General features: G+C 33.5%; 1 protein-coding gene across 1 annotated transcript; it reads right to left on the bottom strand.

Annotated features, from left to right (window-relative positions):
* On the bottom strand, nt 1-22247 carry LOC145324400 (uncharacterized). The gene is made up of 21 exons (XM_080166991.1): nt 22233-22247; nt 21683-21781; nt 18061-18185; nt 17539-17585; nt 17159-17223; nt 16787-16864; nt 14328-14370; nt 13876-13919; nt 12839-12915; nt 9713-9803; nt 8695-8781; nt 8405-8502; nt 7945-8071; nt 6857-6918; nt 6447-6502; nt 5828-5897; nt 3904-4003; nt 3374-3481; nt 2051-2162; nt 713-864; nt 1-204 (listed from the first exon to the last, which is right to left on the bottom strand). Exons 1-21 carry the CDS (start codon nt 22245-22247, stop codon nt 16-18), a joined length of 1845 nt encoding a protein of 614 aa, XP_080023117.1. The 3' UTR covers nt 1-15.
* Nucleotides 22248-22529: the final 282 nt, after the last annotated feature.

The raw sequence follows: 22529 nt of genomic DNA, 5'->3' as shown, positions 1-22529 counted from the left end.
CAGATATTGTTATAGTTACCCCCGGAGCCAGAGCCACTCTGAAAATAACGCCTCCGGCTCCAGCAAAATATAGCGGTTCCAGCTCCACAACACTGCATTAAAGATGTAATTTTTTTTATAAAATGACATAAAACTTTTATCCTGTCTTTCCTTTATTCTGGCTGCCCTGTTTCTTAGCGGTGGTCCCTTTTGTGTCAGGTTTCTAAGATACATTCATACATTTCATTTTTTTTTGTTGCAAGAATTAGGAGACATCTTTTGTTATAAATAATGTACAATTCCATCAAATCAAATCAAATACAAATGGCGAAATATCACTACACATTTTATATTTCAGCTTAAAAAAGGAAATGTACCTACAAAACAAAATTAAGGGGGGGGGAGGGCTATTTTTTCTTTGGGCGATTTCTCTTGTAAGGGTGGTGGCACCCACCGATAAAATAGTTTTAAACCTTATCTGTACCTATGAAAAGCTACATTGTAAAGAATATCATTAATATTATGAAAAAATGCACATACTACGGTATTAGTCACCGTTATGAATAACGTTCTTCGCAGAGAAGCTTGGGATAAGCATAGTACTGATACAATTTTGAACTAACCTAACAACCTTCCTTTTAAAGTTTTAACACAACCGAGGGGAAGTTGAGTGATTGTATTAACACTGAGAAATTCGAGTCTACGTAGTAAATAATAAAATGCATGTATTCCTCGGGTCATCCGGTTCTAGCTCCACAATATCCGGATCCCAGAAGTTTGGCGGGGTCAACGGGGGAGGTTTGTACTTGTTCTGCTCTTCCCTGACACGCTCACGCTGGGCCAACAGCTCCATAGTGTCGTCCATGGGATCGATGATCTTCTTTTCTAAACAAGGACAACCAGGTTAATAAGCGGAGTAACAACATGAAATAATAGTAGCTAATTAAAGTAGTTGACCAGTTCCATTTTAATTTTAGACAGAAAAAAATGGGAAGTTACTTGTAGCCTCCCAAAAATAACTGCAAACCTTCACTGTACCTGTAAGAAGCTTCTCTCTAAAAGAGAACAAAATCGGTCATCTGGTTAGCGAGCACTTAGGTTACAGACAGACAAGACATGTTACTTTTATTATAAGGATAGGACAAAGGACAAATACTAGGGATGGCGGATTCAGGATTCTTAATTGGTAGGCTAAAATTACAAATACAAATAACAGTTTTTTTTCAGACAAAACTTATTTAAAATGTGGCTGACATATACCTAAAAAGTATTTTATTGTTTCTTCTTAACTACAGGTATAATGGTAGCTAGCATCCAAAGTTGCGTTTTTTTGTAAGTATTTATTTTCATTTCACAGCTTTTTATGCTTCATTTATTTTTCTTAAAAAGCCTTTTAAAATACTGCTAGAATCCGGAATCCGCTAAAATTAAAAATCCGGAATCCGCAAGGAATCCGCCACTTTTTTGACGGATTCTTTTAAGAATCCGGAATCCGAATCCGGCCCAAAAATTTGACGGATTGCCGTCACTAACAAATACAGATAAAAATAATCTTGATAAATATAACCTACAATTCCCTTATTAATTCAGAGCTACTAAAGACAAACAAACAGAATGAAAAAAGAGGGGGGGGGGAGGGTTCTGACACTTTTGCGTAAACAGTGATTATAGGCTTTGTCTTAGGAGTGAAAAGATATGTTATTTGGCAAAAAAACGTTTCCTTTTGGGATGTAGTTTCCCTATATTTAATTTTTTGATATTAGGCTTCCAGGTTCAGGTGCTGCAGCAGGCCTCCAGATCCAGTTTGTGTCCGGACGGGTAAAAATAAAAAAAAGAGTTAGGTGTCAACTTATAAAACAAAATAACCTTCTTTTCGAAAGTTATTTACATATTTTAAGATAAAAGATACATATTTTGTTGACCTCTAACGCTTAACTTTTTTTTGTCAAATAACCTATCCTCTTACTCCTAAGACAAAGCCTATAATCACTATTTACGCAAGTCAGAACTTCTCTCCCCCCCCCCCCCCACCCTTAGTTCATAGTCGCATTTATTTTTCATCGCATGATACCTGGTGATGGCGCAGGTTTCTGTCCAGATTTATCTCCAGCTGTAAATTCCTGCTTGGAAATCTGGATGGCTCGCTCCAGGTCACTCATGGTACGCTTTATACCTGACCCATCCTAAACATAATTAAATATATTTTAGCCTCATAAATAAAGTAAAGATAGGCCAATGAAAAATCAATTCAAATTCCTTTTTCGTTACGAAGTTGTTCTATAATTTACTTTGTCTGTATGTCAGCTAATCTGTCAGCCAGTCCGTAACTTTATCGTGGAAAATATGATTTTCTTGGCTGCTATTGAAGACATACAGCTGAAATTTTTAAAAAACATATGCACTTTTAGTCTATACTTTTTTTTTGTCCGTATATCTGTCGGTCATGCTTCAAAACACTTAAACCTTTTTTTATTTATAAGGTTTCGTGATATTCTTTAAGTTTTTATATATTATCTCTACTTCTTTTTCAACCGAAAATCCTTGTTTGTCAGGTATAAGAATAATTTAAATCATTCTTAATGCTCTTGAAAAACCATAGAGAAAAAAATAAAAGAGAGGAATCGAAGCAACTAGAAGACGAAAATAGGCAGTGGGCCTAGAGGCCTACTTAGCGCTGTTGCCGCGCTAAAATTCATTGCTATTCCACTACTTTTCAAATAGGAGGTTTAGAAATTATTTTAAAAAATATTTTTTTACTTTTTACTATTTCCATATTTAGGGCAAGAATATTAGATTAGATATTTTCGTTTTAATGTTTTAATTAAAAATTACATACCTAGAATTTTATTTTTATTTAAAAAATTTGTTCATGAAAGATGAATCCTTCTATTTCTAAAAAGGGGGAAATATTTTTCATAATGAACATTCAGCTGATTCTAACCGCCCACGGCTGTTTGCTAAATATCGCTTTTCTTTTTATTCACATTATTATTTATGATTGACTTACAAAAAGCCCTGGGCGGTTTTTGATTTTCGTCTGCTTCTAAATTTAGGGATGGGGAAGTAGTATTTTACCTTATGTGAAAAACTAACAAAAACAAATAACTCAAAGGCTTCTCAGTTAAATTATCGGTGCTTTCCCTCAAAGTGCCTGTCGATCACTGAAACCCCACCCACCCTCTTATTTTTGGAATAGATAAAAAAAGGGGGGTTTAATTACCTTATGCCTAACTCCTGCGGAGGCGCTAACTAGTCTAGTACCCAATATAAACTAAGCTAACTAGCCCAAAATTGAATATGCCTCAACCCCTTATTTTTAATTTATCAAAAAAATAAGGTGGGGTGGGGGAGGGGGATGCGCTCAACAAGCACTTGAGGGAAACCTCCTAAATACCTGCGGATTTTTATAGAACATATCCAGTGTGCTCTGTTTCACACTTTTCATCTTTTTCTTTTGAGATTCTGTTATGGGCTCCACGGTCATACCCCATCGGTTTTCTGCCTACAAAACAGTATTTTTTTCATGTCAGTTTGATAAAGCTTTGGATTGAGATGGACTAAGAGCTTTTTAAACGTATATTAAAACTAAAGGTTTAAAATTTATTTGTAGAAAAGCTACTTTTTACTACCCAACCCCCTCTAGACATCGGGGGCGCACCTACTTGTATATTCTACAATATAAAGTAGTAGGTAAGGTTTTTTTTATCTTAACCAAAGATCTTGAAAATTGCTGAACCTAAAGGGTTGTTCTCTTGGAATGGTTTTAGGCTAATTTCACCCCTCCCCCCCCCCCCAAATCTTCACCTAGCAACTAGTACATATACTAACAGCTACGCCCCTAGGGCCTACACACTGACAGACAAACTGTGACCTTTATATTATATAATGATTTACAAAGTAGAATAGATGTTTTGTTGAGCTTACCTCCTTCTTAGTTTTTGGTTTGCTTTTGGGCTTAACATTTTCCTTCTCTGAGGGAGTGTTTTCTACAATATTAGGCTTTGGTATCTCATCAAGAATATCCCTAAAACAGTTATTTTCATCTTATTAAAAGCGAAGCTTTTCTATAATTAGGGTCGGTCCGTCCGTAAGTCCGTCCGTAACGGATAGCTTTTTTCGTTAATTTAGGCACATTAGAATTGTCCTATTGATTTCAAACTTTGCATGGTGATTCCTGTAGTAGTTAGGTAAGATTTAGAAAGCGTAGCAACTCTATAATCATTACCAGAATGTCCGTGCGTCCATTTTAAACATGTTGATTTTTTACTTTTTTAACAACAAATTTTTATGTGATCTAATAATCCGATTGATCTGATTTTTGGTAAACTGATTCCTGGGACAACAAAGTACAATATTTGTGCGAAGCAACTCTATAATCAAGTCCTAAAAATGTAATTATGTCCATAAACATTATTCTGTATCAATCAGTTTTTCAACATTTTTACTTACAATTTTGCTTCGACTCTTATACATTAATATTCTGATTATTCAGTTCTGACATTATACAAGTTTAAATGTCCGTTTGTCCTACCGTTTCAGTGCTTCGCTTTTATGGATGTTGTCAACCTTGTTAAGAAATAAAAGAGAGCATGCACTTAATATCATAGCTTTAAACCCGCGATCATGACGCATTCGCAATTCGTCATCGGATAGGTTCGAAACTAAGGCCGACACAGCGTCAAAACTAAAAAATGGTTCCTACTGCTGCTATGTCAGGTGCGTGACATAAAATAGTAAGAGCAGGGACAATGCCTTGGCCCATAAACAGGCGCAACTCATTACCATGCATGCACAGGTAGGACTTCTCAGACAAAAGTCGTGCAATCAAAGTGTTGGTTGTATGATGGATGTGACTTAGCCTAATATCCTTGGGTGTTAGAGTATCACATCTCATTACACGCGGATGATGCTCTGGATTCTCTATATGATCTTTTAATATCGAAGGAGAATCCACCCTTACAAGGTGTGTGGTAAGGTAAAATTATAGATTTAATCCTTTAAACCCCTTTCACCTTTGATTGATTTTAAACTAATGTACAATTTATGCAAAGCTATTGTAGCATTTCCCACAGACTGACTGAATATAAAGAATACAGTCTCTTGTGTAGTTTTTCTCCGAAAACCTACGACGCTAAACAGTTTTATCCCCCCCTTTAAGAGATAAAATTCTGCATTACTTTGTGCTAAAGTTTATAATTTTTCTTTTCATCCAAAATAGTATAATTTTGTTATTGTTACCTATCACTTTACTACTTGAACGATGTTAGTATCGAAGCTACTCAATAATACTTGTATTCCATACGTCTGTCCGCATGCCACTCCGTCAAAAAGTAATAGTACTTAAGCTTACAAGGTTTCGTGATGTTTGAAGTAACTTTATTTACATTTAAAAAAATTAAACTATGTAATTTTGCTTAAAGAGATAGTTGCATGAAGTGCATTCAACAAGTTTGGTTGCAAGCATAATTTACAATAATACCATGCAAAATGTATATAATTTTGTATTACAATAAATAGCATTCAATTAGGCACTACCAATATAGCCATCCTGCTGTTTTTGTGTAAACAGGACAGCCATTTATGTTGCATTTATCTAAAAAATATGATTTTCAAGGCTTGATATTCTTAAAACTACCTAGTAGAAAATCAAAATTCTTTCAAAAGTATGTCCTATAGATGTAGTTTAAACTATGAAACAGAAAAAAATATAGGTACAGTTCACTATATTCAAGTTTAAATACACACTACCCCTTTACCAACTATGAACTTCATTTTTACTAGGTACCTATTTTTTCCCTATTCAAGCCATTGAACATGATTGAACTTGCTATAAACAAAAACTACCCACCTAGGAATAGGAATTCTATTGACTTGTAACAAATTAGGACTCTCGTCAACACAGATGGTATCCGCCAGACCTGTTAACAAAAACAATCCTGATATAAAAGTAACAGAATGTTTGTAAATTGTCTGTGTGTCTGTCTGCACCAAAGGATCTTGCTGACCGCTTAATCGATATGATTATCTCTAGGTCTAGACGTAACCGTTAGTGTATTGTACATACTTCTCCATTTCCCAATGATGATCCAACAAAATCATCCTCTTTACAGATGAAAGTTAATGTTTCAATAATTTTGACAGAACTTCGCTAGTTCTACTTAACCAAAGTTATTTAAGTCAACGAATTTGAAAACATGTATATAAAATTTTGGGCACAAGAATAATTTAAAGCCCAATGTTCCCTCACTCCCAATTCTAAGATGAATGCAACTCAGGCAAATATGTATTTTTCATACATTTGGTGTTAATACCTAAACTTTGAATTTAATCAATTGTGTAAGCAGTAGAAAAATCACAACTACTAAGAAGTTATACTTTGAGTAGGTACCTTATTAAAGATTAGATTCTACTGAAGGAAAATAAAACAATTTTTAAACTTTCTGAATGATTTCTATTACTATTTTTACCTGTTCCATCACTTGTTCTTGTCCGAAAATCTTGGTCTAAATTCTGCCATGTTTTCCTAAATTAGTATATATTAAAAAATATAATCAATTAAAACTTAATTTCTTGTGTAATACCAAGATGCCAGAATAAGAGGAATATATTATGGTTTGAAATATGGATTCTTCGGGATTTTATAAACACCCAACCCTTGTCTACTTATGATACATAAATAAATGAAAGTGTTAATCTATTTTTATCCGTTAAAATCTCGCTGATTACTGAACCGATTGAGTTTTACATTTAGGAGAAGATTCGCATGATACAGGTCCAGCGATGAGTTAAGATCATTTTTATGCCCACTCCATTCTCCTTTCATTACAGAACCGCTTGTTGCTATGGACGCAGCCACTAATTTTACATAATTTCTTACCTATCAACTTTCTGTTGTTCTTTGGGAGTGACTGTTCCAACATTTGACACATTTGTAACACTAACCATGAAAAATAGTTATTCTTACTATTTTTTTGGATATTTCTTAACAGATAAATTTCTTTTAAAACTCTATACCTACATGTTGAATTTCTGTGTAATGATATTCAGAGATATAAAGGGTTAAGACAATGGCCGATAAATTGATGTACATCCTTAACCATGAAGTAACCCCTTCTGTAGATTACAATGAGTGGTTAAAACGTTCGGACGCTGAGCTCAATAAAAATTCAATAAAAGTCCCCAAAGTGTTATGCGAACCAAGAAGAAAACGTTATTATAAAACTTTGCGACTAGTATAATAAGCAGCCTAATGTCCCCTCCATCCAGGGAGTAAGGGAGGGGACAATGGATCGAATATTCAATTTTTATGAGTCTCAGACTTTGGGTACTGGCTTAAAGGGAATGTACAAGAATTTAGCATTTTCTGACTGACTTTGGGTTCTTGCGCAACAAATGCCGCAACTCGTGTGTTAGTTTTGAATATTGCAGACAAGTATCAATAAACTTAATTTGTTATGATGTGGCTGGTTTTAACAAGTTTTTTCTCTCCAGAAAATATAATTTCATAGATAAAAACTTTATTGTGATATTTGTTTAATATCCATTCTAGGAACCCAATTAAATTTTAGGTTATGGGGCTATAGGTTGAATGGGTTCCAGGGAGATTTTTATAGTTATTAACTACAGAATGATTATGTCAGTCTGATGTGCTGGTAATCTAATTTTCAAATGAATGCTTTTTTTCTTGGAACTCTTTCCTTATTTTATAGTTTTCTGTATTGTATTAACTCTCCCTTTATAATTTCTTTCATTTTTTCTGGATTAATCTGGATCATAGTCTTTCAGCGGTAACTCTTAAATTGAATTAATTGCCCATTGTCCCCTCCCTTACTCCCTGCCTCTATCCCTGCAAGACATTACATTATGAATTCCTTTAAGCCTTAAAGACAACAAAACGACATTCAAAGTCAGGTATGTCGCGGTATTTGCCGAGATTCGAACCCTTATTAAAACTATTTAATTCCTGCTATTATTGCTTTTTCTAGTCTGCCTCTTAGTATCTCCCGCATTTAGATTATCTTTATCAAGCTCAACTACTCCTTCAGCCACACTTCTCTTAGTACTGTTTCTTTTTCCACTAATTTTCTTTAACCTAAAAACAGAAATAATTTGAGTTGCTTTCACTCACTCATAATGAATATACTTCTTGCAGTTCTACTAAAGATAAACAAAAAATAATACCAATAAAAAAAAACAAGTTAATTTTTAAATTTTAATGTTTTTTGTTCTTTAAAACAGGAGTAGAACTCTAAAATTTGATTAGTTAGTCCTTGGCCAGCTAAACTGGTATTGCTTTTATGATTTTTATTTTACTATTCGTCGAAAATTGTCTCTAATACGATACATGCTTTTTTAGTATGGCTTGGAACCAGTTCTAATCTAGCGGAAATTAATCGGTTCGAAGCATTACTAGAAATATTATTACCTTTCAGGATTTCCAGATCCAAATTTAGATCTATAGAAGACAGGAGAAGCCCGGTCATCTTCCAAAATTTCTGGTTCTCCACTACTTGATTCTATCAACTAAAATTATGACAGTTTTAATCATCCAACAAACAATTAACATTTTCATGGCAACACAACCTTTATCTTGAACTTCTAAATGTAAATAGTAAATATTCAAAAACCCAATTGAAAGTCGCCAAAGGTCCTCACCCTATGGGTAGTGTTACATATAGCCCGTGCCCTCTCTACTCTTTTACTTAAATGTAAGACCTGTGAAGCTGCTATCTCTTCTATTTCTTCCTCCTTGTCATTTTTCTCCCAAAGTCTAAACTTCCGCCCATCTGGTTTTACTTCTTCCTGTTGAACAAGTATTGCAATTAATACTCAACAACATTAAAAGAAAACTGAAGTATTACCATTCAGTATTCATAGTCACTTTTTCTTAATTTATTCTTACCAGAACTTTTAGGTCACTTGGGAAAAAAAAGTTTTAAATGAAAAGAAACTTTTAAGGGTGTAGTAGGTACTGGTACTCTTACCTAAAATAGTTAAAAACCTTTCCTGGACCTATAAGAAAGTTATACATAAAGGAGATCTCATCTATACTGGTTCATAAGTAGGTGGGATCCTGCGTCACAAATAAGACAGTCAGACATCCTGGAACTTTTATATAGGTGAGATACAATGGTACAGACAGACAGATATCCTGTTACTTTTAAGCACTGTTTCGGAGCCGGAGCCGGGAGCAGCAACATTTTTGGTGGAGCCGGAGCCGTATTTTTCGTTAAAAACGGCTCCGGCTCCAGATAAGCTAAAGATGATTTTTTAAAGTAATATTATAATTTGGCAACGGTCTATTTCCATATAATAAACTGAAAAACTATTGTTACTTAACAAATAGACACATATCCTTCTACTTTTATATAGCTTTAATCACTTAAAAGGAAAATATTTTATATTATTTATTTTATTTTATCAAATTCAATAATGAACAAAAATTGATATATTAATTTTAAGGTAGGGGCCGTAGCCGGAGCTGGAGCCGGAGCCGTATTTCCAGATACGGCTCCGCGGAGCCGGAGCCGCATCAACATTATACGGCTCCCACACCCTGCTTTTAAGGATAAAAACGCATCTATTAAGTTATTGGTATCTGCAGTACGCCAAAACGTCTTACTTGTCACTTAGTTAATTGATATCTAAACATAAAACTACAAACACTTTAAAGCTCACATCTTATCACATATAAAAATAAAGGCGTTTTCTATTGCCCAATATGGTAGCATACCTGTTGTTTATTTCTGTCCATGAGTTGTCCAAGCTTACTGTCCTCTCCTCCTCCTTTCTTTTCTGGAGTGTCAGGAATCCGGGGTTTAGCTCTGAAACAGTTTATGTATAAGTTACAAAAATGTTTGTTTCAGGTGTATTCGGATGAAAAACATGCAAATTGATGCGCTCGAAGTCTTTATTAGAGATTGTAAAATTATAGGGTAGTGCGGGGTTAATGCGGTCATCGGGTCAATTCCGGTCAAACGACCAACTTTTTTAAAACCGTTTTTTAACGGTGTTCTAAACGTTTGCGAGAGATCTTCAGAAAAGTAGTTTATTGCCTATACTTTCATTCCTTACTTCAGCAAATTTTTGTCAGATCACTCCTTCTATGATTTTTTTGCCCTCAAAAAGTTGCAAAAAATTTGCAAAAAAAAAATTTCAAAATAGGCCATGTTCAATCTAAAATTGTGAAAAAATGGTAAGTCCTATCGACCCCCGGGTTTTTGTAAAATGAAAGATATGGCATTCATTTATCGTTTGCAATTGGAGGCGTTGTTCTAACTTGATTTTTTCATGATTTTTTTTTCGTCTAAAAAAATGGTCTATTCCGGTCACTTTTTTTACTTTTTTTATTACTGTATTAATAACTGTATAATACCCTAATGTTTTATTTAGGTGATCTGGAAGCATAAACAACCTAAATGCATGACCTAAGCTTTAATCATTGCCTTGCCTGTTGTGTGATGTACATTACTAGTCATTTTACTGCTTGTATTATGTCATGTTTTGTTGCCTAAGCTTTTCAATTTGTAAAGACATTTAAAATTTTTCAGACACATTTTTATAGTAATGGGAAGAGTATATCACCCAAAGGAACGCCTTAAATATTTTCCTGAAGATGTATCAGCTGCATTTGCTCATGTAAGAAGGGGTATGTCTATTAGAAAGACTGCTAGAGGATTTAAAGTTCTATATGAAACCCTTGCATCTTTTTCGTATAAGAGGGTTTTCGAGATTTTTGCGCGGTTTGGATTTTTATGTCAAATCGGCTAGGATTAAGCTAGAAAGGTGTTTAAGGTGTCTATAGAAAGCTCTTTGCATGTCATAACAAAAGCTCACCAGGATATGGGTTCCATCTCCAAGATTTAGAGTACATATTCAAGATTTTGCATTTTCAAAATTCCTGTTGCATAAAATGTGTTGAAATATTATAGTTAGACCCCATATCATTTCGAGTTAATTGTCAGGCATGTAATTTTGCATCTTTAGACACCTTAACCACCCTTGTAGGTCAACGTGAATTTCTCGGCTGCTATTTAAAAGACTTTATTACCATACTAAGAAGCATCCAGATTATAATTTACTAATTCCTTAGTCTATCAGTAATGGTCTGACAACCAGTTGATTTATATTTGAACAAGGATGACAAAATTCATAAAAGCAAAGCTCTGAAACGGGGTGACAGACAAACAGCGTGAATATGTAAAATATATATAAATAAGTCTTGTCAAAATTTTGACTAAATTTGTTGCAAAAGTTCTTAAATATAAAATACTGTTTAAGGGTAAACGGACATTGTTAGGAATTGATTATAGAGATGCTTCGCTTATAATATTGTACTTATAATACAAGTTAAAAATCAACATAAACGTATTGACATTCTGGTAATGATTATAGGGTTGATACGCTTTCTAAATCGTACAGAACTAATACAGGAATCAATAGAACAATTCTAACATGCCTAAGTTAACGAAAAAGCAGGGACGTACGGACTGACCCTAATTATAGAAAAGCTACGCTGTAATTTTAGATAGACAGCTTTTTTTTGGGGGGGGGGGGGAAAGATTTACCTCATTGATGGTAATGCGCCCCTAGCATCTAGGATATTCGAAGGGATATAGAAGGGCAAAAAAATAGCTTAAAACAATACCCAGGCTTATTTATAAAAATGAAATAGCCTAAAACCATCCTATAAGAAGCTTCCCTCTAAAGAACCATATCGGTTCAGTGGTGAGTGAGATTCTTCGCTACACACAAAAAAAGCTTAGTACTTTATATTATGGGATATACTGAAAACATATATACAATGATTATTATGAAATAGTTTTAGTAACAAAGCTGCTCAATTTTTATAAATGTGCGTATGTCTTCCTTTCTGTATTTCTGAAACATTTAAATTAAATTTGATTTCTAAGCCACTATTTTTTTCTGTCTGTCCTTTAACTTTGTTTAAAATACTTGATTTATATTGTTATTTCCTTCCAATGCCCTTGGTTTCTAAATTTAATAGTAGTCCCTGAATCCACATTCATTTACTGTAGGTATTGCTTAAACTTTCCATCCAACTATTAAAATTTGAAAATAACAAGGATGACAACATCCATTAAAGCGAAGCTCTGAAACGGTGGGACAAACGAACATTAACACTTATAGATTGTCATAACTAAATAATCAGAACATAAATGTATAAAAGTTTAACAGAATTGTAAGTAAATTTGTTGCAAAACTGAATAATTACAGGATAAGTTTTAAGGACATTGTAATAGGGCTCGGCAGCCTATATACCTCAGGAAAACCTATTACAATTTTAGATATCAACTGAAAGTTTGAACCTGACCTAATTTTGACAATCCCTCTTATCAAAAATCTTTTAAAGCATCAAAATGGGTTAAAATTTACAGCTTAGTCACAGCTGATGCGCAGCTGCCGAGCCCTCTATACTATTTATTGAAAACTTAGAAGCATATATTATATATATTAATCATATATGTACACCTTAAAACTCTTCAAAAGTTTTAATTGAGGTCTAAGTCGATGTTAAAAAAAATTTTCTTTTTAACAGAATAATATCAGAAATTCGATTTTTTAACTATATGAGTAGAGTAGTTCTAGGGACATTTTTCTTATTAAAATCACAATAATATGTATATAATATGTTATATTACATAAGATATAACCTGTATATGAAAGATTTTAACTTTATTTTTAGATAAAATAAGCTTTTGTTGGCATTTATGACTCATAAAGTTAAAAAATCCCCAAATCAGCCAAAAAACCCACTGTGCCCCCCCCCCCCCTTTATTATACCGACAAATATAGACGGTATTATCTTAAATGTTAAATAAATATTTATGAGTATCACCTTTCAAGTAAGGAGGGAGTGTGTTGGAATTGAACTGTTTCCGGAACTAACACTGTCTTCATTGTTGGGGGCTCCTCCTATATAAAGATTTACATTAAAATTCAATGAAATTTGGGATCATGGAAAGAAAACGAAGTACCGGGGGTTTAGTCGTATTTTCACAGTACTTTTCACCTAATACTAACCTCTGCGGGGGGCTCTAGCCCTGCGAGGCAATCATTAACATTTACCTAACCTAACCAAAAAAAAACTTTCAAAAGCTACTGTGAAAATACGATGAAACCCGCAACTTCGTTTTCTTTCCATGACCCGAAATTGGTGTTTACATGTTTTCTAAATCACTAATGTCCTTAACTGGATAATCAAATCAGAGGGCGAAGTCTCATTTTCGGGAATATAGTCCCTTTCGTGGCAACGCCCCTTAAGGGGCGATTCGTCGTATTTTTAAAATGGCTTTTTATAGGTTATAATAGGTTAGGTTAGGTGATTGCCCCACAGGGTTAGGAAATTGGCCCCGCAGAGTTAGAGCCCCCCGCAGGGGCTAGAAATAGGAGAAAAGCTACTGTGAAAATTACGAAGAATCGCCTCTTAAGGTGCGTTGCCACGAAATTTACTATACCCTCATTTTCTAACCAAACACCAGTGATATCAGATTAACTAACAATCTGCATAAAACGACTTTTTTTTCATTTGAAGACTTTTGTCTGGATGTCCTTTTGGTGAATGGTAATAAAATTAAAATTTCAAAAGAATAGTTAATCGTGTTTTAAATCGAAACGAATAACCTTATGTTATAAAGTTGATTTTTTTTGTTTGTTTGTCCGATTAGATCTCACTATCCACGATTGAGTGCTTTATTTTAGGGATTCTTTACATGGGTCCAGTAATTGCTTTAGTCTATTTTATTTATATAGTTAAATCCTGTGGTGGTTTTAGGCTTTTTCAAACAACTACTAATAAAGAGCCCCTAGAATCTATTATAGGCGCAGCAACTAGTAAATCAAATCAAAACAATCTAGAAAAGTTGATATTCTTACCTTCTTTGATTGAATAATTGACATTTCAACTTTTGTAGCTGTACCTTAAAAATTAGAAATAATTAAAAATCACGAAAATCTAAAATATACTTAACATTAAAAACTGCTGTGACAGTGCCTTATTGAATAAAAATCCATCTCTCACGCACCCCCCCCCCCCCCTTGTTCTTGAAACAAATTGAAAAAAGGGGGTTAGGGGTTAATTTTATCATTTTATTGATGTCAGGTTAGGGTATATTGGGTACTTTTTAGCCTAACCGGAGGGTTAGAGCCACTAGGAGCTAGGCATTTGAAAAAAGCTCCTTCGCATTAAAATCTTTAAAATAACGGGGGTAGGTCAGTGTTTGACAAGCTCATTGTGGCAAGGCACCACTTCTATTGTTTAGATATACTTCAAGAAATTTTTTTAAATAGGTAATGAAAATTACGTAATATGAAAATGAGGTACCTACCTTTCTTCACATTGACACTTTTATTTGCACTTTCTCTTCTTGTCTAAAAAAGAAAGGATAAAAATTACAATTAGGTACATTATTACTAGGGTTGGCCATCCGAATCCGAATCCGCACAATTTTTGGTCAATATTGGAATCCGAATCCGCCCATTTTTTGGTCAATATTGGAATCCGAATCCGGAATCCGTTTTTTAATAGCGGATTCGGATTCTTAATTGATAGGCTAAATTTAAAGTCTTTTGTTTTTTTAATACTTGTCATAATCATCATTATATATAATATCTTTTAAAATCTGGTTCGATTCTCGGAAGTGAATTATAAAGAACAACAAGAACATTAATTTTAAGGACATATGTACTAGTAGCACTTAATTTTGAAAAAAAGCCTTTTAAATCCGCCAAAAATAATCCGGGATCCGCGGAGGATCCGCCATTTTTTTTGGACGGATTCTTGTAAGAATCCGAATCCAGTCCAAAAATTTGACGGATTGCCATCCCTAATTATCACATTATAGCACCTCGGGGCTACGAAACTGGTTTTAATCTTATAATTGTACATTCTATATCCGGGGAAAGCTGTTTATGATACGATGTGAGAAATAACTGTTCCTGTTCCATTCGTTTAATCGTGTTTGCTAGTTCGAAACATTTAAAAAGGGGGGGGTTTTTAATGCAACCATCTCGTAATCAGTGAGCAAATGGCACTTAGAATTTGAATTTCCATCTATAATTTTGCATGAGTAATCCTTGGTAGGTCTATTTTCCCTAAATCGAACAAAAAGTTGGAAAAGTAACGGCTAACGGCTGGCGGCTCAGCTGTTTTGTCATTTTTTTGATATCTATATCGCAAATTAGTCACGAAACCTCTCTCAACATAATACTCTTTTCTACTCCAAAACGCTATCAAACGGTTCTAGACGGTAGCTGTTGGTACTAGAAGTTTAAAAATTGGTTTTTGCTATCATTTAACATGAATTAAACCAAAAATATGTTTTAAAAAGTTGATTCCTACGTAATTGATGATGGATTTACCCTGAAAATAGGCAAAAAACGGCTGAACGGCTGAGCCGCTAGCCGTTACTTTTCCAACTTTTTGTTCGATTTAGGGAAAATAGACCTATCAAGGATTACTCATGCAAAAGTTCAGATCAAAATTCGAATTCTAAGTGTCATTTGCTCACTGATTACGAGATGGTTGCATTAAAAACCCCCCCCTTAAATAGGCAAAATTTATTCTACAGCATGACCCTCGAAAAAGTATTTTTAAGCATCTGCAGCCCTTATTTCTCAATGAATTATTAAAAAATGCATATGTCCTTGTTCTCTATAGTATTCCACGTAAGTAGATATAAAAATATTTTTTTTACCTCCATTAACACCGGAGATTTTTAGTGCTAAAGTTTTGAAAAAGTGACTGAGGAAAAAGTAACTTTTAACATGAAACGACTTTTTTAGCAAAATTAAGCTAGAAATCCTTTTATTTTTGTTACTAGCAGAAACTTTATACAAAAATGAAATAAAAAATTTAGTTTTTGAGTAAAAAGCATTTTTTTACACATATTTTTTGAGTCTTTTTAGTTTAATGATATTTTGAAAAACTTACTAATTAGGCAAAATTGTTTAAGATTAAAAAACCAAATAAATCTCTATGAATATAGCAGGAAAATTGTTTTTGTTTCACAATCCTAACTTTAATAACAAAAAAGTTATAAAGAAAATAAAAATAAACATAATGATATTTTAGTCTAAAAAGCTTAATTTACCCCCTATTAAATAATTGAGATGTCAGAAAAGTAGGCGGAGCAACTGTCATAATTAATCCTTTTCTATAAATAAGGGTTAATAAATAACCTAAAATTTGCAACTAATCAATTCATTCAGAAGTATTTTTTGCCATTAAAAATTTATATTTTTTGGTGGAATAAAAAAAAAATATTTAGTTAACTTGTTTTTCTTTGTGTCTTATTATTCAGTTGCCAGAAAAACATAATATAACCATCCAAAAAATAAGAGAAACAAAAAAAAATTCTTTTTCTCAGTCACTTTTTCAAAACTTTAGCTCTAAAAATCTCCGGTGTTAATGGAGGTAAAAAAAATATTTTTATATCTACTTACGTGGAATACTATGGAGAACAAGGACATGTGCATTTTTTAATAATTCATTGAGAAATAAGGGCTGCAGATGCCTAAAAATACTTTTTCGAGGGTCATGCTGTATAAAGGAAACAATACCTAACCTAATAATTTGACATAATGATAATGTGTCCCTACTTTTCAACATTGGATATAGAATACATGGATGTTGTGAGAGATTCTTTATTACTTACACTGATTTGTTTACTATACACTGGCTAATAATATTGAGATACCCCCTCCTCCATCCCCTTTACCCCTTCTCCTTCCCTTCTACTAGAGGAACGAACTGACCAATAAATGATCATGGTTTTAATCATCTTACCGGTCTTCTGTTGTACACTGTTTTATACTTTTTCTTCTTTTGAGAAGGAGAAGATTCCTGACTAAAGCTTTCATCGATCTGAAATATTTAAAAAAAAATTAAAGTTTATAGGAACCTCAAAATATGTTTCAGTAGGTAACTAATTACAAATAAATGTGTCATTTAAAAACTTATAAACGATTACCTAGGTAAAATTGGCTTTAAATGTTAATTCAGTTTCTGATTTTGAACAATATATCTTTGACACATATTTATGTTTCTTTTAGTTTTAAAAATAAGATCTAAAAAGATTAATTAACTAAAATAATTTGCTCTTGTACTTTTTAAACCTGCGTAAATCATCAGTACATTATCTGTCATTCAAATATTTACCATTTGAGAAGGGTTATTCAAAACATCAGTCAACTCGGACGCTGATAATTTTTCTTTCACGCCTTTTTTATGAATTGTGTTATACAAATCGTTTCAGATTAATCTAAAATTAAGAAAAGAATTCCCAAAATTTCATTATCTTCAAATATTAAAAGAAAAGGGAAGTGAAGGATTTAGGGGGGGAAGGGGTGTCTAATATTGAATTTGTGGATTGTGTCTTTGGTATAAATCTGGCCTATGCTTATTTATTTCCAGTTTAATATACTATCGGTGGTTTCATTGAAAATAAGATTAGGAATTGGAGAGGGGGGGGGGGGGGGGTCAATCAACACTATTATTTCTGAGTCTATAATATGAATCTTTTGTATAACACTTTCCTTGTATTTCAAATGCATCAGTTTTTATTGTTGGTTCAGTAATTGTATTCCTACAATTAAAACAAAATCAATTTAATTTTGTATTAATATACTCGAAGTAACTTAAGTTTTTTTTAGATACATTCCCTCATTCGTTGGCTTACAACATTGAATAACTTTATAAAATCTTTAGGTACCTATTCGTTTTTACTATCTGCACAAGGTGGTATTTTTGTATCTCATAATTGGGGTGTAATAAAAAATCATCTTTTTTGTCTCATCCCTTACGATCACTAATGCAGTATTGGGTAATAGATGTGAAGCTCTTTTAATATCAAATTCAACAGTAAATTAAAATTGGTTTTATATTTGTAATAGGTAAATAAAAATACAAAGATGTTTCGACTCAAAATATTAGTACCTAGTCCTACATCCTTGTAAATTATTTTGCATTCTTATGTGCTCATTTTTAAATGTAAGTTCTCTAATTCATTGTATTCTACTTTTTCCTTATAATGAAATTAAAATTAAATAAGATTAATTTACCTATCTTTCTCAACTGTCTTTTCAAGCAATGATTGATCTGTGATATTATTATTTCTTTTCTCTTGACATATCAGCTGATTTTCTTGTCTTAGTCGCTTGTTTTCGTCAGAAATCTCTGAGAGAGTCTAAAATATGTTATGTTAGGTAGGTTTTTAATTGTAGATATTTTTGTACAATTTATCAAGGGGGGGGGGGGGAAGTTCTGCCACTTTCGCGTAAACAGTGTGCAGTGGACTAGGTATTGATTTTAGATTATAGGTTATTTAGGATAAAAGTTTACTTTTGGGTATTAGTTCACGTATATTTAATCATTTTTTGAATAGGTCTCCAGGTTCAGGTGCTGCAGGCTGGAAGGTCGTTTCTGGACAGGTAAAAAAAATAAAAATTTTTTGTTTGAAGAGTTAGAGAGCAACTTATAAAACAAAATATGCTTCTTTTTGAATGTTATTAACATATCTGCAGAAAAAATTAAATTCGGCCTCCAGGTTCAGGTGCTGCAGGCCTCCAGGTACACTCTGGACAGGTAAAAATTAAAAAAAAATATTTGAAGAGTTAGAGGTACACTTATTAAACCAAATATGCATCTTTTTGAATGTTATTACCATATTAGAAGAAAAAATGACAATCGGCCTCCAGGTTCAGGTGCTGCAGGCCTCCAGGTACACTCTGGACAGGTAAAAATTAAGTTTTCTTATTTGAAGAGTTAGAGGTACACTTATTTAACCAAATATGCATCTTTATGGATGTTATCATCATATAATTATTTGCAGAAAAATTTAAAATCGGCCTCCAGGTTCAGGTGCTGCAGGCCTCCAGGTACACTCTGGACAGGTAAAAATTAAAATTTCTTATTTGAAGAGTTAGAGGTACACTTATTTAACCAAATATGCATCTTTTTGGATGTTATTACCATATTTGAAGAAAAAATGACAATCGGCCTCCAGGTTCAGGTGCTGCAGGCCTCCAGGTACACTCTGGACAGGTAAAAATCAAAATTTCTTATTTGAAGAGTTAGAGGTACACTTATAAAACAAAATATGCATCTTTTTGGATGTTATTACCATATTTGAAGAAAAAATGACAATCGGCCTCCAGGTTCAGGTGCTGCAGGCCTCCAGGTACATTCTGGACAGGTAAAAATTTAAAAAAAATTATTTAAAGAGTTAGAGGTAAACTTATTAAACCAAATATGCGTATTTTTGGATGTTATTATCATATTTGAAGGTAAATTGATATTCGGCCTCCAGGTACAGGTGCTGCAGGCCTCCAGATCCATTCTAGACAGGTAAAAATTAAAAAAATTATTTAAAGGGTTACAGGTACACTTATAAAACCAAATATGCATCTTTTTGGATGTTATTATCATATTTACAGAAAAAATTCAAATTGGACTCTAGTTTCAGGTGCTGCATGCCTCCAGGTATTTAAGTGTCAGGAATTCCTGCCTTTTTCTTTAGACGTGGATTGAATATACAATCTAAGAATTTCTTTATATTTTACTAACCTGGATGGAGAATCTGTAGCTCTGAATGACATCTGGATAAAATTAACCTCTCTCAGTAGTAATTTTAAAATTATTTCACTAGCATCTATACTTTATAATCTGAATCCTATTGAAATTGCATTCCCCATTCTGAGTATCTGTAATATTATATCTTAGACAGAATTATATTTTGCATATGTGTGGAAAACCATACATAAACAAAAAGTAATAAATACAGATCTATCTAGCTGGCTCCTGGAGGCCACCTTGACCCTATCTGGAGCACAACTCAAACCTTTCATCTAAATAAAACAAATTATAAAATTGATTTTTTAAACCTGTCCAGCAGGCTCCTGGAGTCTACCTAGAGCCTGCCTGGAACAAAAATAGAAGACTTACTTAATAAATTTTGTCATATTATTATATTTTAATAATTTTCTATTTAGAAACCTTTCCTCTAATATCAAATATTACCTTTATTGGAATTTACCTTGCCAGCGGCCACAAGCAGTCACCAGTGGTCACCAGGATCCAGGTAAGGTGTCCAAATCAAAAAGTATCAAAAAATATTATAACTGCCTGTCCAGAGTGTACCTGGAGGCCTGCAGCACCTGAACCTGGAGGCCGATTGTCAATTTACCTTCAAATATGGTAATAACATCCAATAAGTTGCATATTTGGTTTAATAAGTGTATCTCTAACTCTTTAAATAAGAAATTTAAATTTTTACCTGTCCAGAGTGTATCTGGAGGCCTGCAGCACCTAAACCTGGAGGCCGATTGTCAATTTACCTTCAAATATGGTAATAACATCCTAAAAGATGCATATTTTGTTTTATAAGTGTACCTCTAACTCTTCAAATAAGAAATTTTAATTTCTACTTGTCCAGAGTGTACCTGGAGGCCTGCAGCACCTGAACCTGGAGGCCGATTGTCATTTTTTCTTCAAATATGGTAATAACATCCAAAAAGATGCATATTTGGTTAAATAAGTGTACATCAAACTCTTCAAATAAGAAATTTTAATTTTTACCTGTCCAGAGTGTACCTGGAGGCCTGCAGCACCTGAACCTGGAGGCCGATTTTAAATTTTTCTGCAAATATGATGATAACATCCATAAAGATGCATATTTGGTTAAATAAGTGTACCTCTAACTCTTCAAATAAGAAAACTTAATTTTTACCTGTCCAGAGTGTACCTGGAGGCCTGCAGCACCTGAACCTGGAGGCCGATAGTCATTTTTTCTTCTAATATGGTAATAACATTCAAAAAGATGCATATTTGGTTTAATAAGTGTACCTCTAACTCTTCAAATAATTTTTTTTAATTTTTACCTGTCCAGAGTGTACCTGGAGGCCTGCAGCACCTGAACCTGGAGGCCGAATTTAATTTTTTCTGCAGATATGTTAATAACATTCAAAAAGAAGCATATTTTGTTTTATAAGTTGCTCTCTAACTCTTCAAACAAAAATTTTTTAATTTTTTTACCTGTCCAGAAACGACCTTCCAGCCTGCAGCACCTGAACCTGGAGACCTATTCAAAAATGATTAAATATACGTGAACTAATACCCAAAAGTAAACTTTTATCCTAAATAACCTATAATCTAAAATCAATACCTAGTCCACTGCACACTGTTTACGCGAAAGTGGCAGAACTTCCCCCCCCCCCTTAGTGCAATGAAAATTTAAGCAATAAATTATCCAAAGATAATATTTAAGGTAGTAAAATAATAATTATAGGTACTTAATTTTGTAAAGAAAATAATACCTAAGGTGTCATAATTGGATCTTTAAATGTGTAGCCGTTGCCGTAGCCGTGGCCAGAGGTACAGCCACTAACTTAATACCGATCTTTAAATCCAATTGGCTAAGCGTGACCACGGCTATATGCAATCTTTAAATCACAACCACTTTTTGAATTTTCAGTAAAAAAATTAACAAAAAATTAATAATAATATGTACCTATGTAAAAAAATTTTTAACATTTAAAAATCCATGTTTTATTGGCAGCACTGGCAGTGGCGACGGCTACGACTGCGGCCACGATTTTGGCCACTGTTCACTGTTCAGTCCAGGTGCAACTCATCGATACATTAGCATTATCTGGGCTACTAGAAATACTAGCAAGATCTACTTACCAAGGACAGAAGTTTCATGGAGATATTAACCCCGACATCTCTAATCCAAGCTTCCTCTGTGTCTTTGTAATCTTCCTTGCTTGGAGTAATGTCAGTAATCTGCACAAAATTAAATCATATTTTTCAATATTTCAGTTTGAAGTAGTGGCGTTGTTGTTGTTGTATGATATGGGGGAGGGGGGGTTGGGTTAAAAATGTGCAGACCGGCCTTCCCACTTTCAATTTAAAGGGAGGTGTTTACAAAAGCATTCTATAACGCTTTTAAGTTTAGGAATGAAATACAACAATGACCTCCTAGCTGATGGGCATAAAAAAAGCCTAAAATCATACCCAGACTTATTTTTAAAGAAATAAATAGTCTAAATCCATCTCAGAGCCTATAAGAGGCTTCACTGAAAAGAAGAACCATATCGGTTCAGCTGTTAGTGAGATCCTTTGCTACAGACTTGATACTTTATATTATAGGATTAAATGGGTTAATTGAAAAATTTTAGTTTTCCTTAATTTCCGGGCCGTATTTAGCAAAAAACTTCTTCAAGAACGCCGTCACCTTTGGTTCTATCATGATGCCATAAGGACAAAAATCTGAAAATAAGTCATAATCTATTGAACAAAGTAATAAGGTTTTTCGAAAGAAACCGGTTCTCATCCATACGAAAAAACTATGTCTAGCATCGTATTAAATCCAGCTTTCTACGAATATAAAAATGTACAATCATAAGATTAAAACCAGTTTTTTCAGCCCGTGTCTTTGGCAACTCGGGGCTAAAAAAAATAGTTTTAATCTTATAATTGTACATTCTATATCCGCGGAAAGCTGTTTATAATAAGATGCGAGAAATAACTA

This window comes from Acartia tonsa, chromosome 7 (assembly GCF_053477335.1).
Source record: "Acartia tonsa isolate MP-2025a chromosome 7, ASM5347733v1, whole genome shotgun sequence".
NCBI lineage: Eukaryota > Metazoa > Arthropoda > Copepoda > Calanoida > Acartiidae > Acartia > Acartia tonsa.
The sequence above is the reverse complement of the archived record's forward strand: the minus strand, read 5'-3'. Positions and strand labels throughout refer to the sequence as shown.

Bases quoted from the DNA above. Each gene is read 5' to 3' on its own strand.
- LOC145324400 (XM_080166991.1), bottom strand. The intron at 5,898-6,446 runs GTAAAAATAGTA...TTTTGTTAACAG, and splicing joins AAGAACAAGTGATGGAACAG to GTCTGGCGGATACCATCTGT. The intron at 865-2,050 runs GTATCATGCGAT...GTCCTTGTTTAG, and splicing joins GAAACCTGCGCCATCACCAG to AAAAGAAGATCATCGATCCC.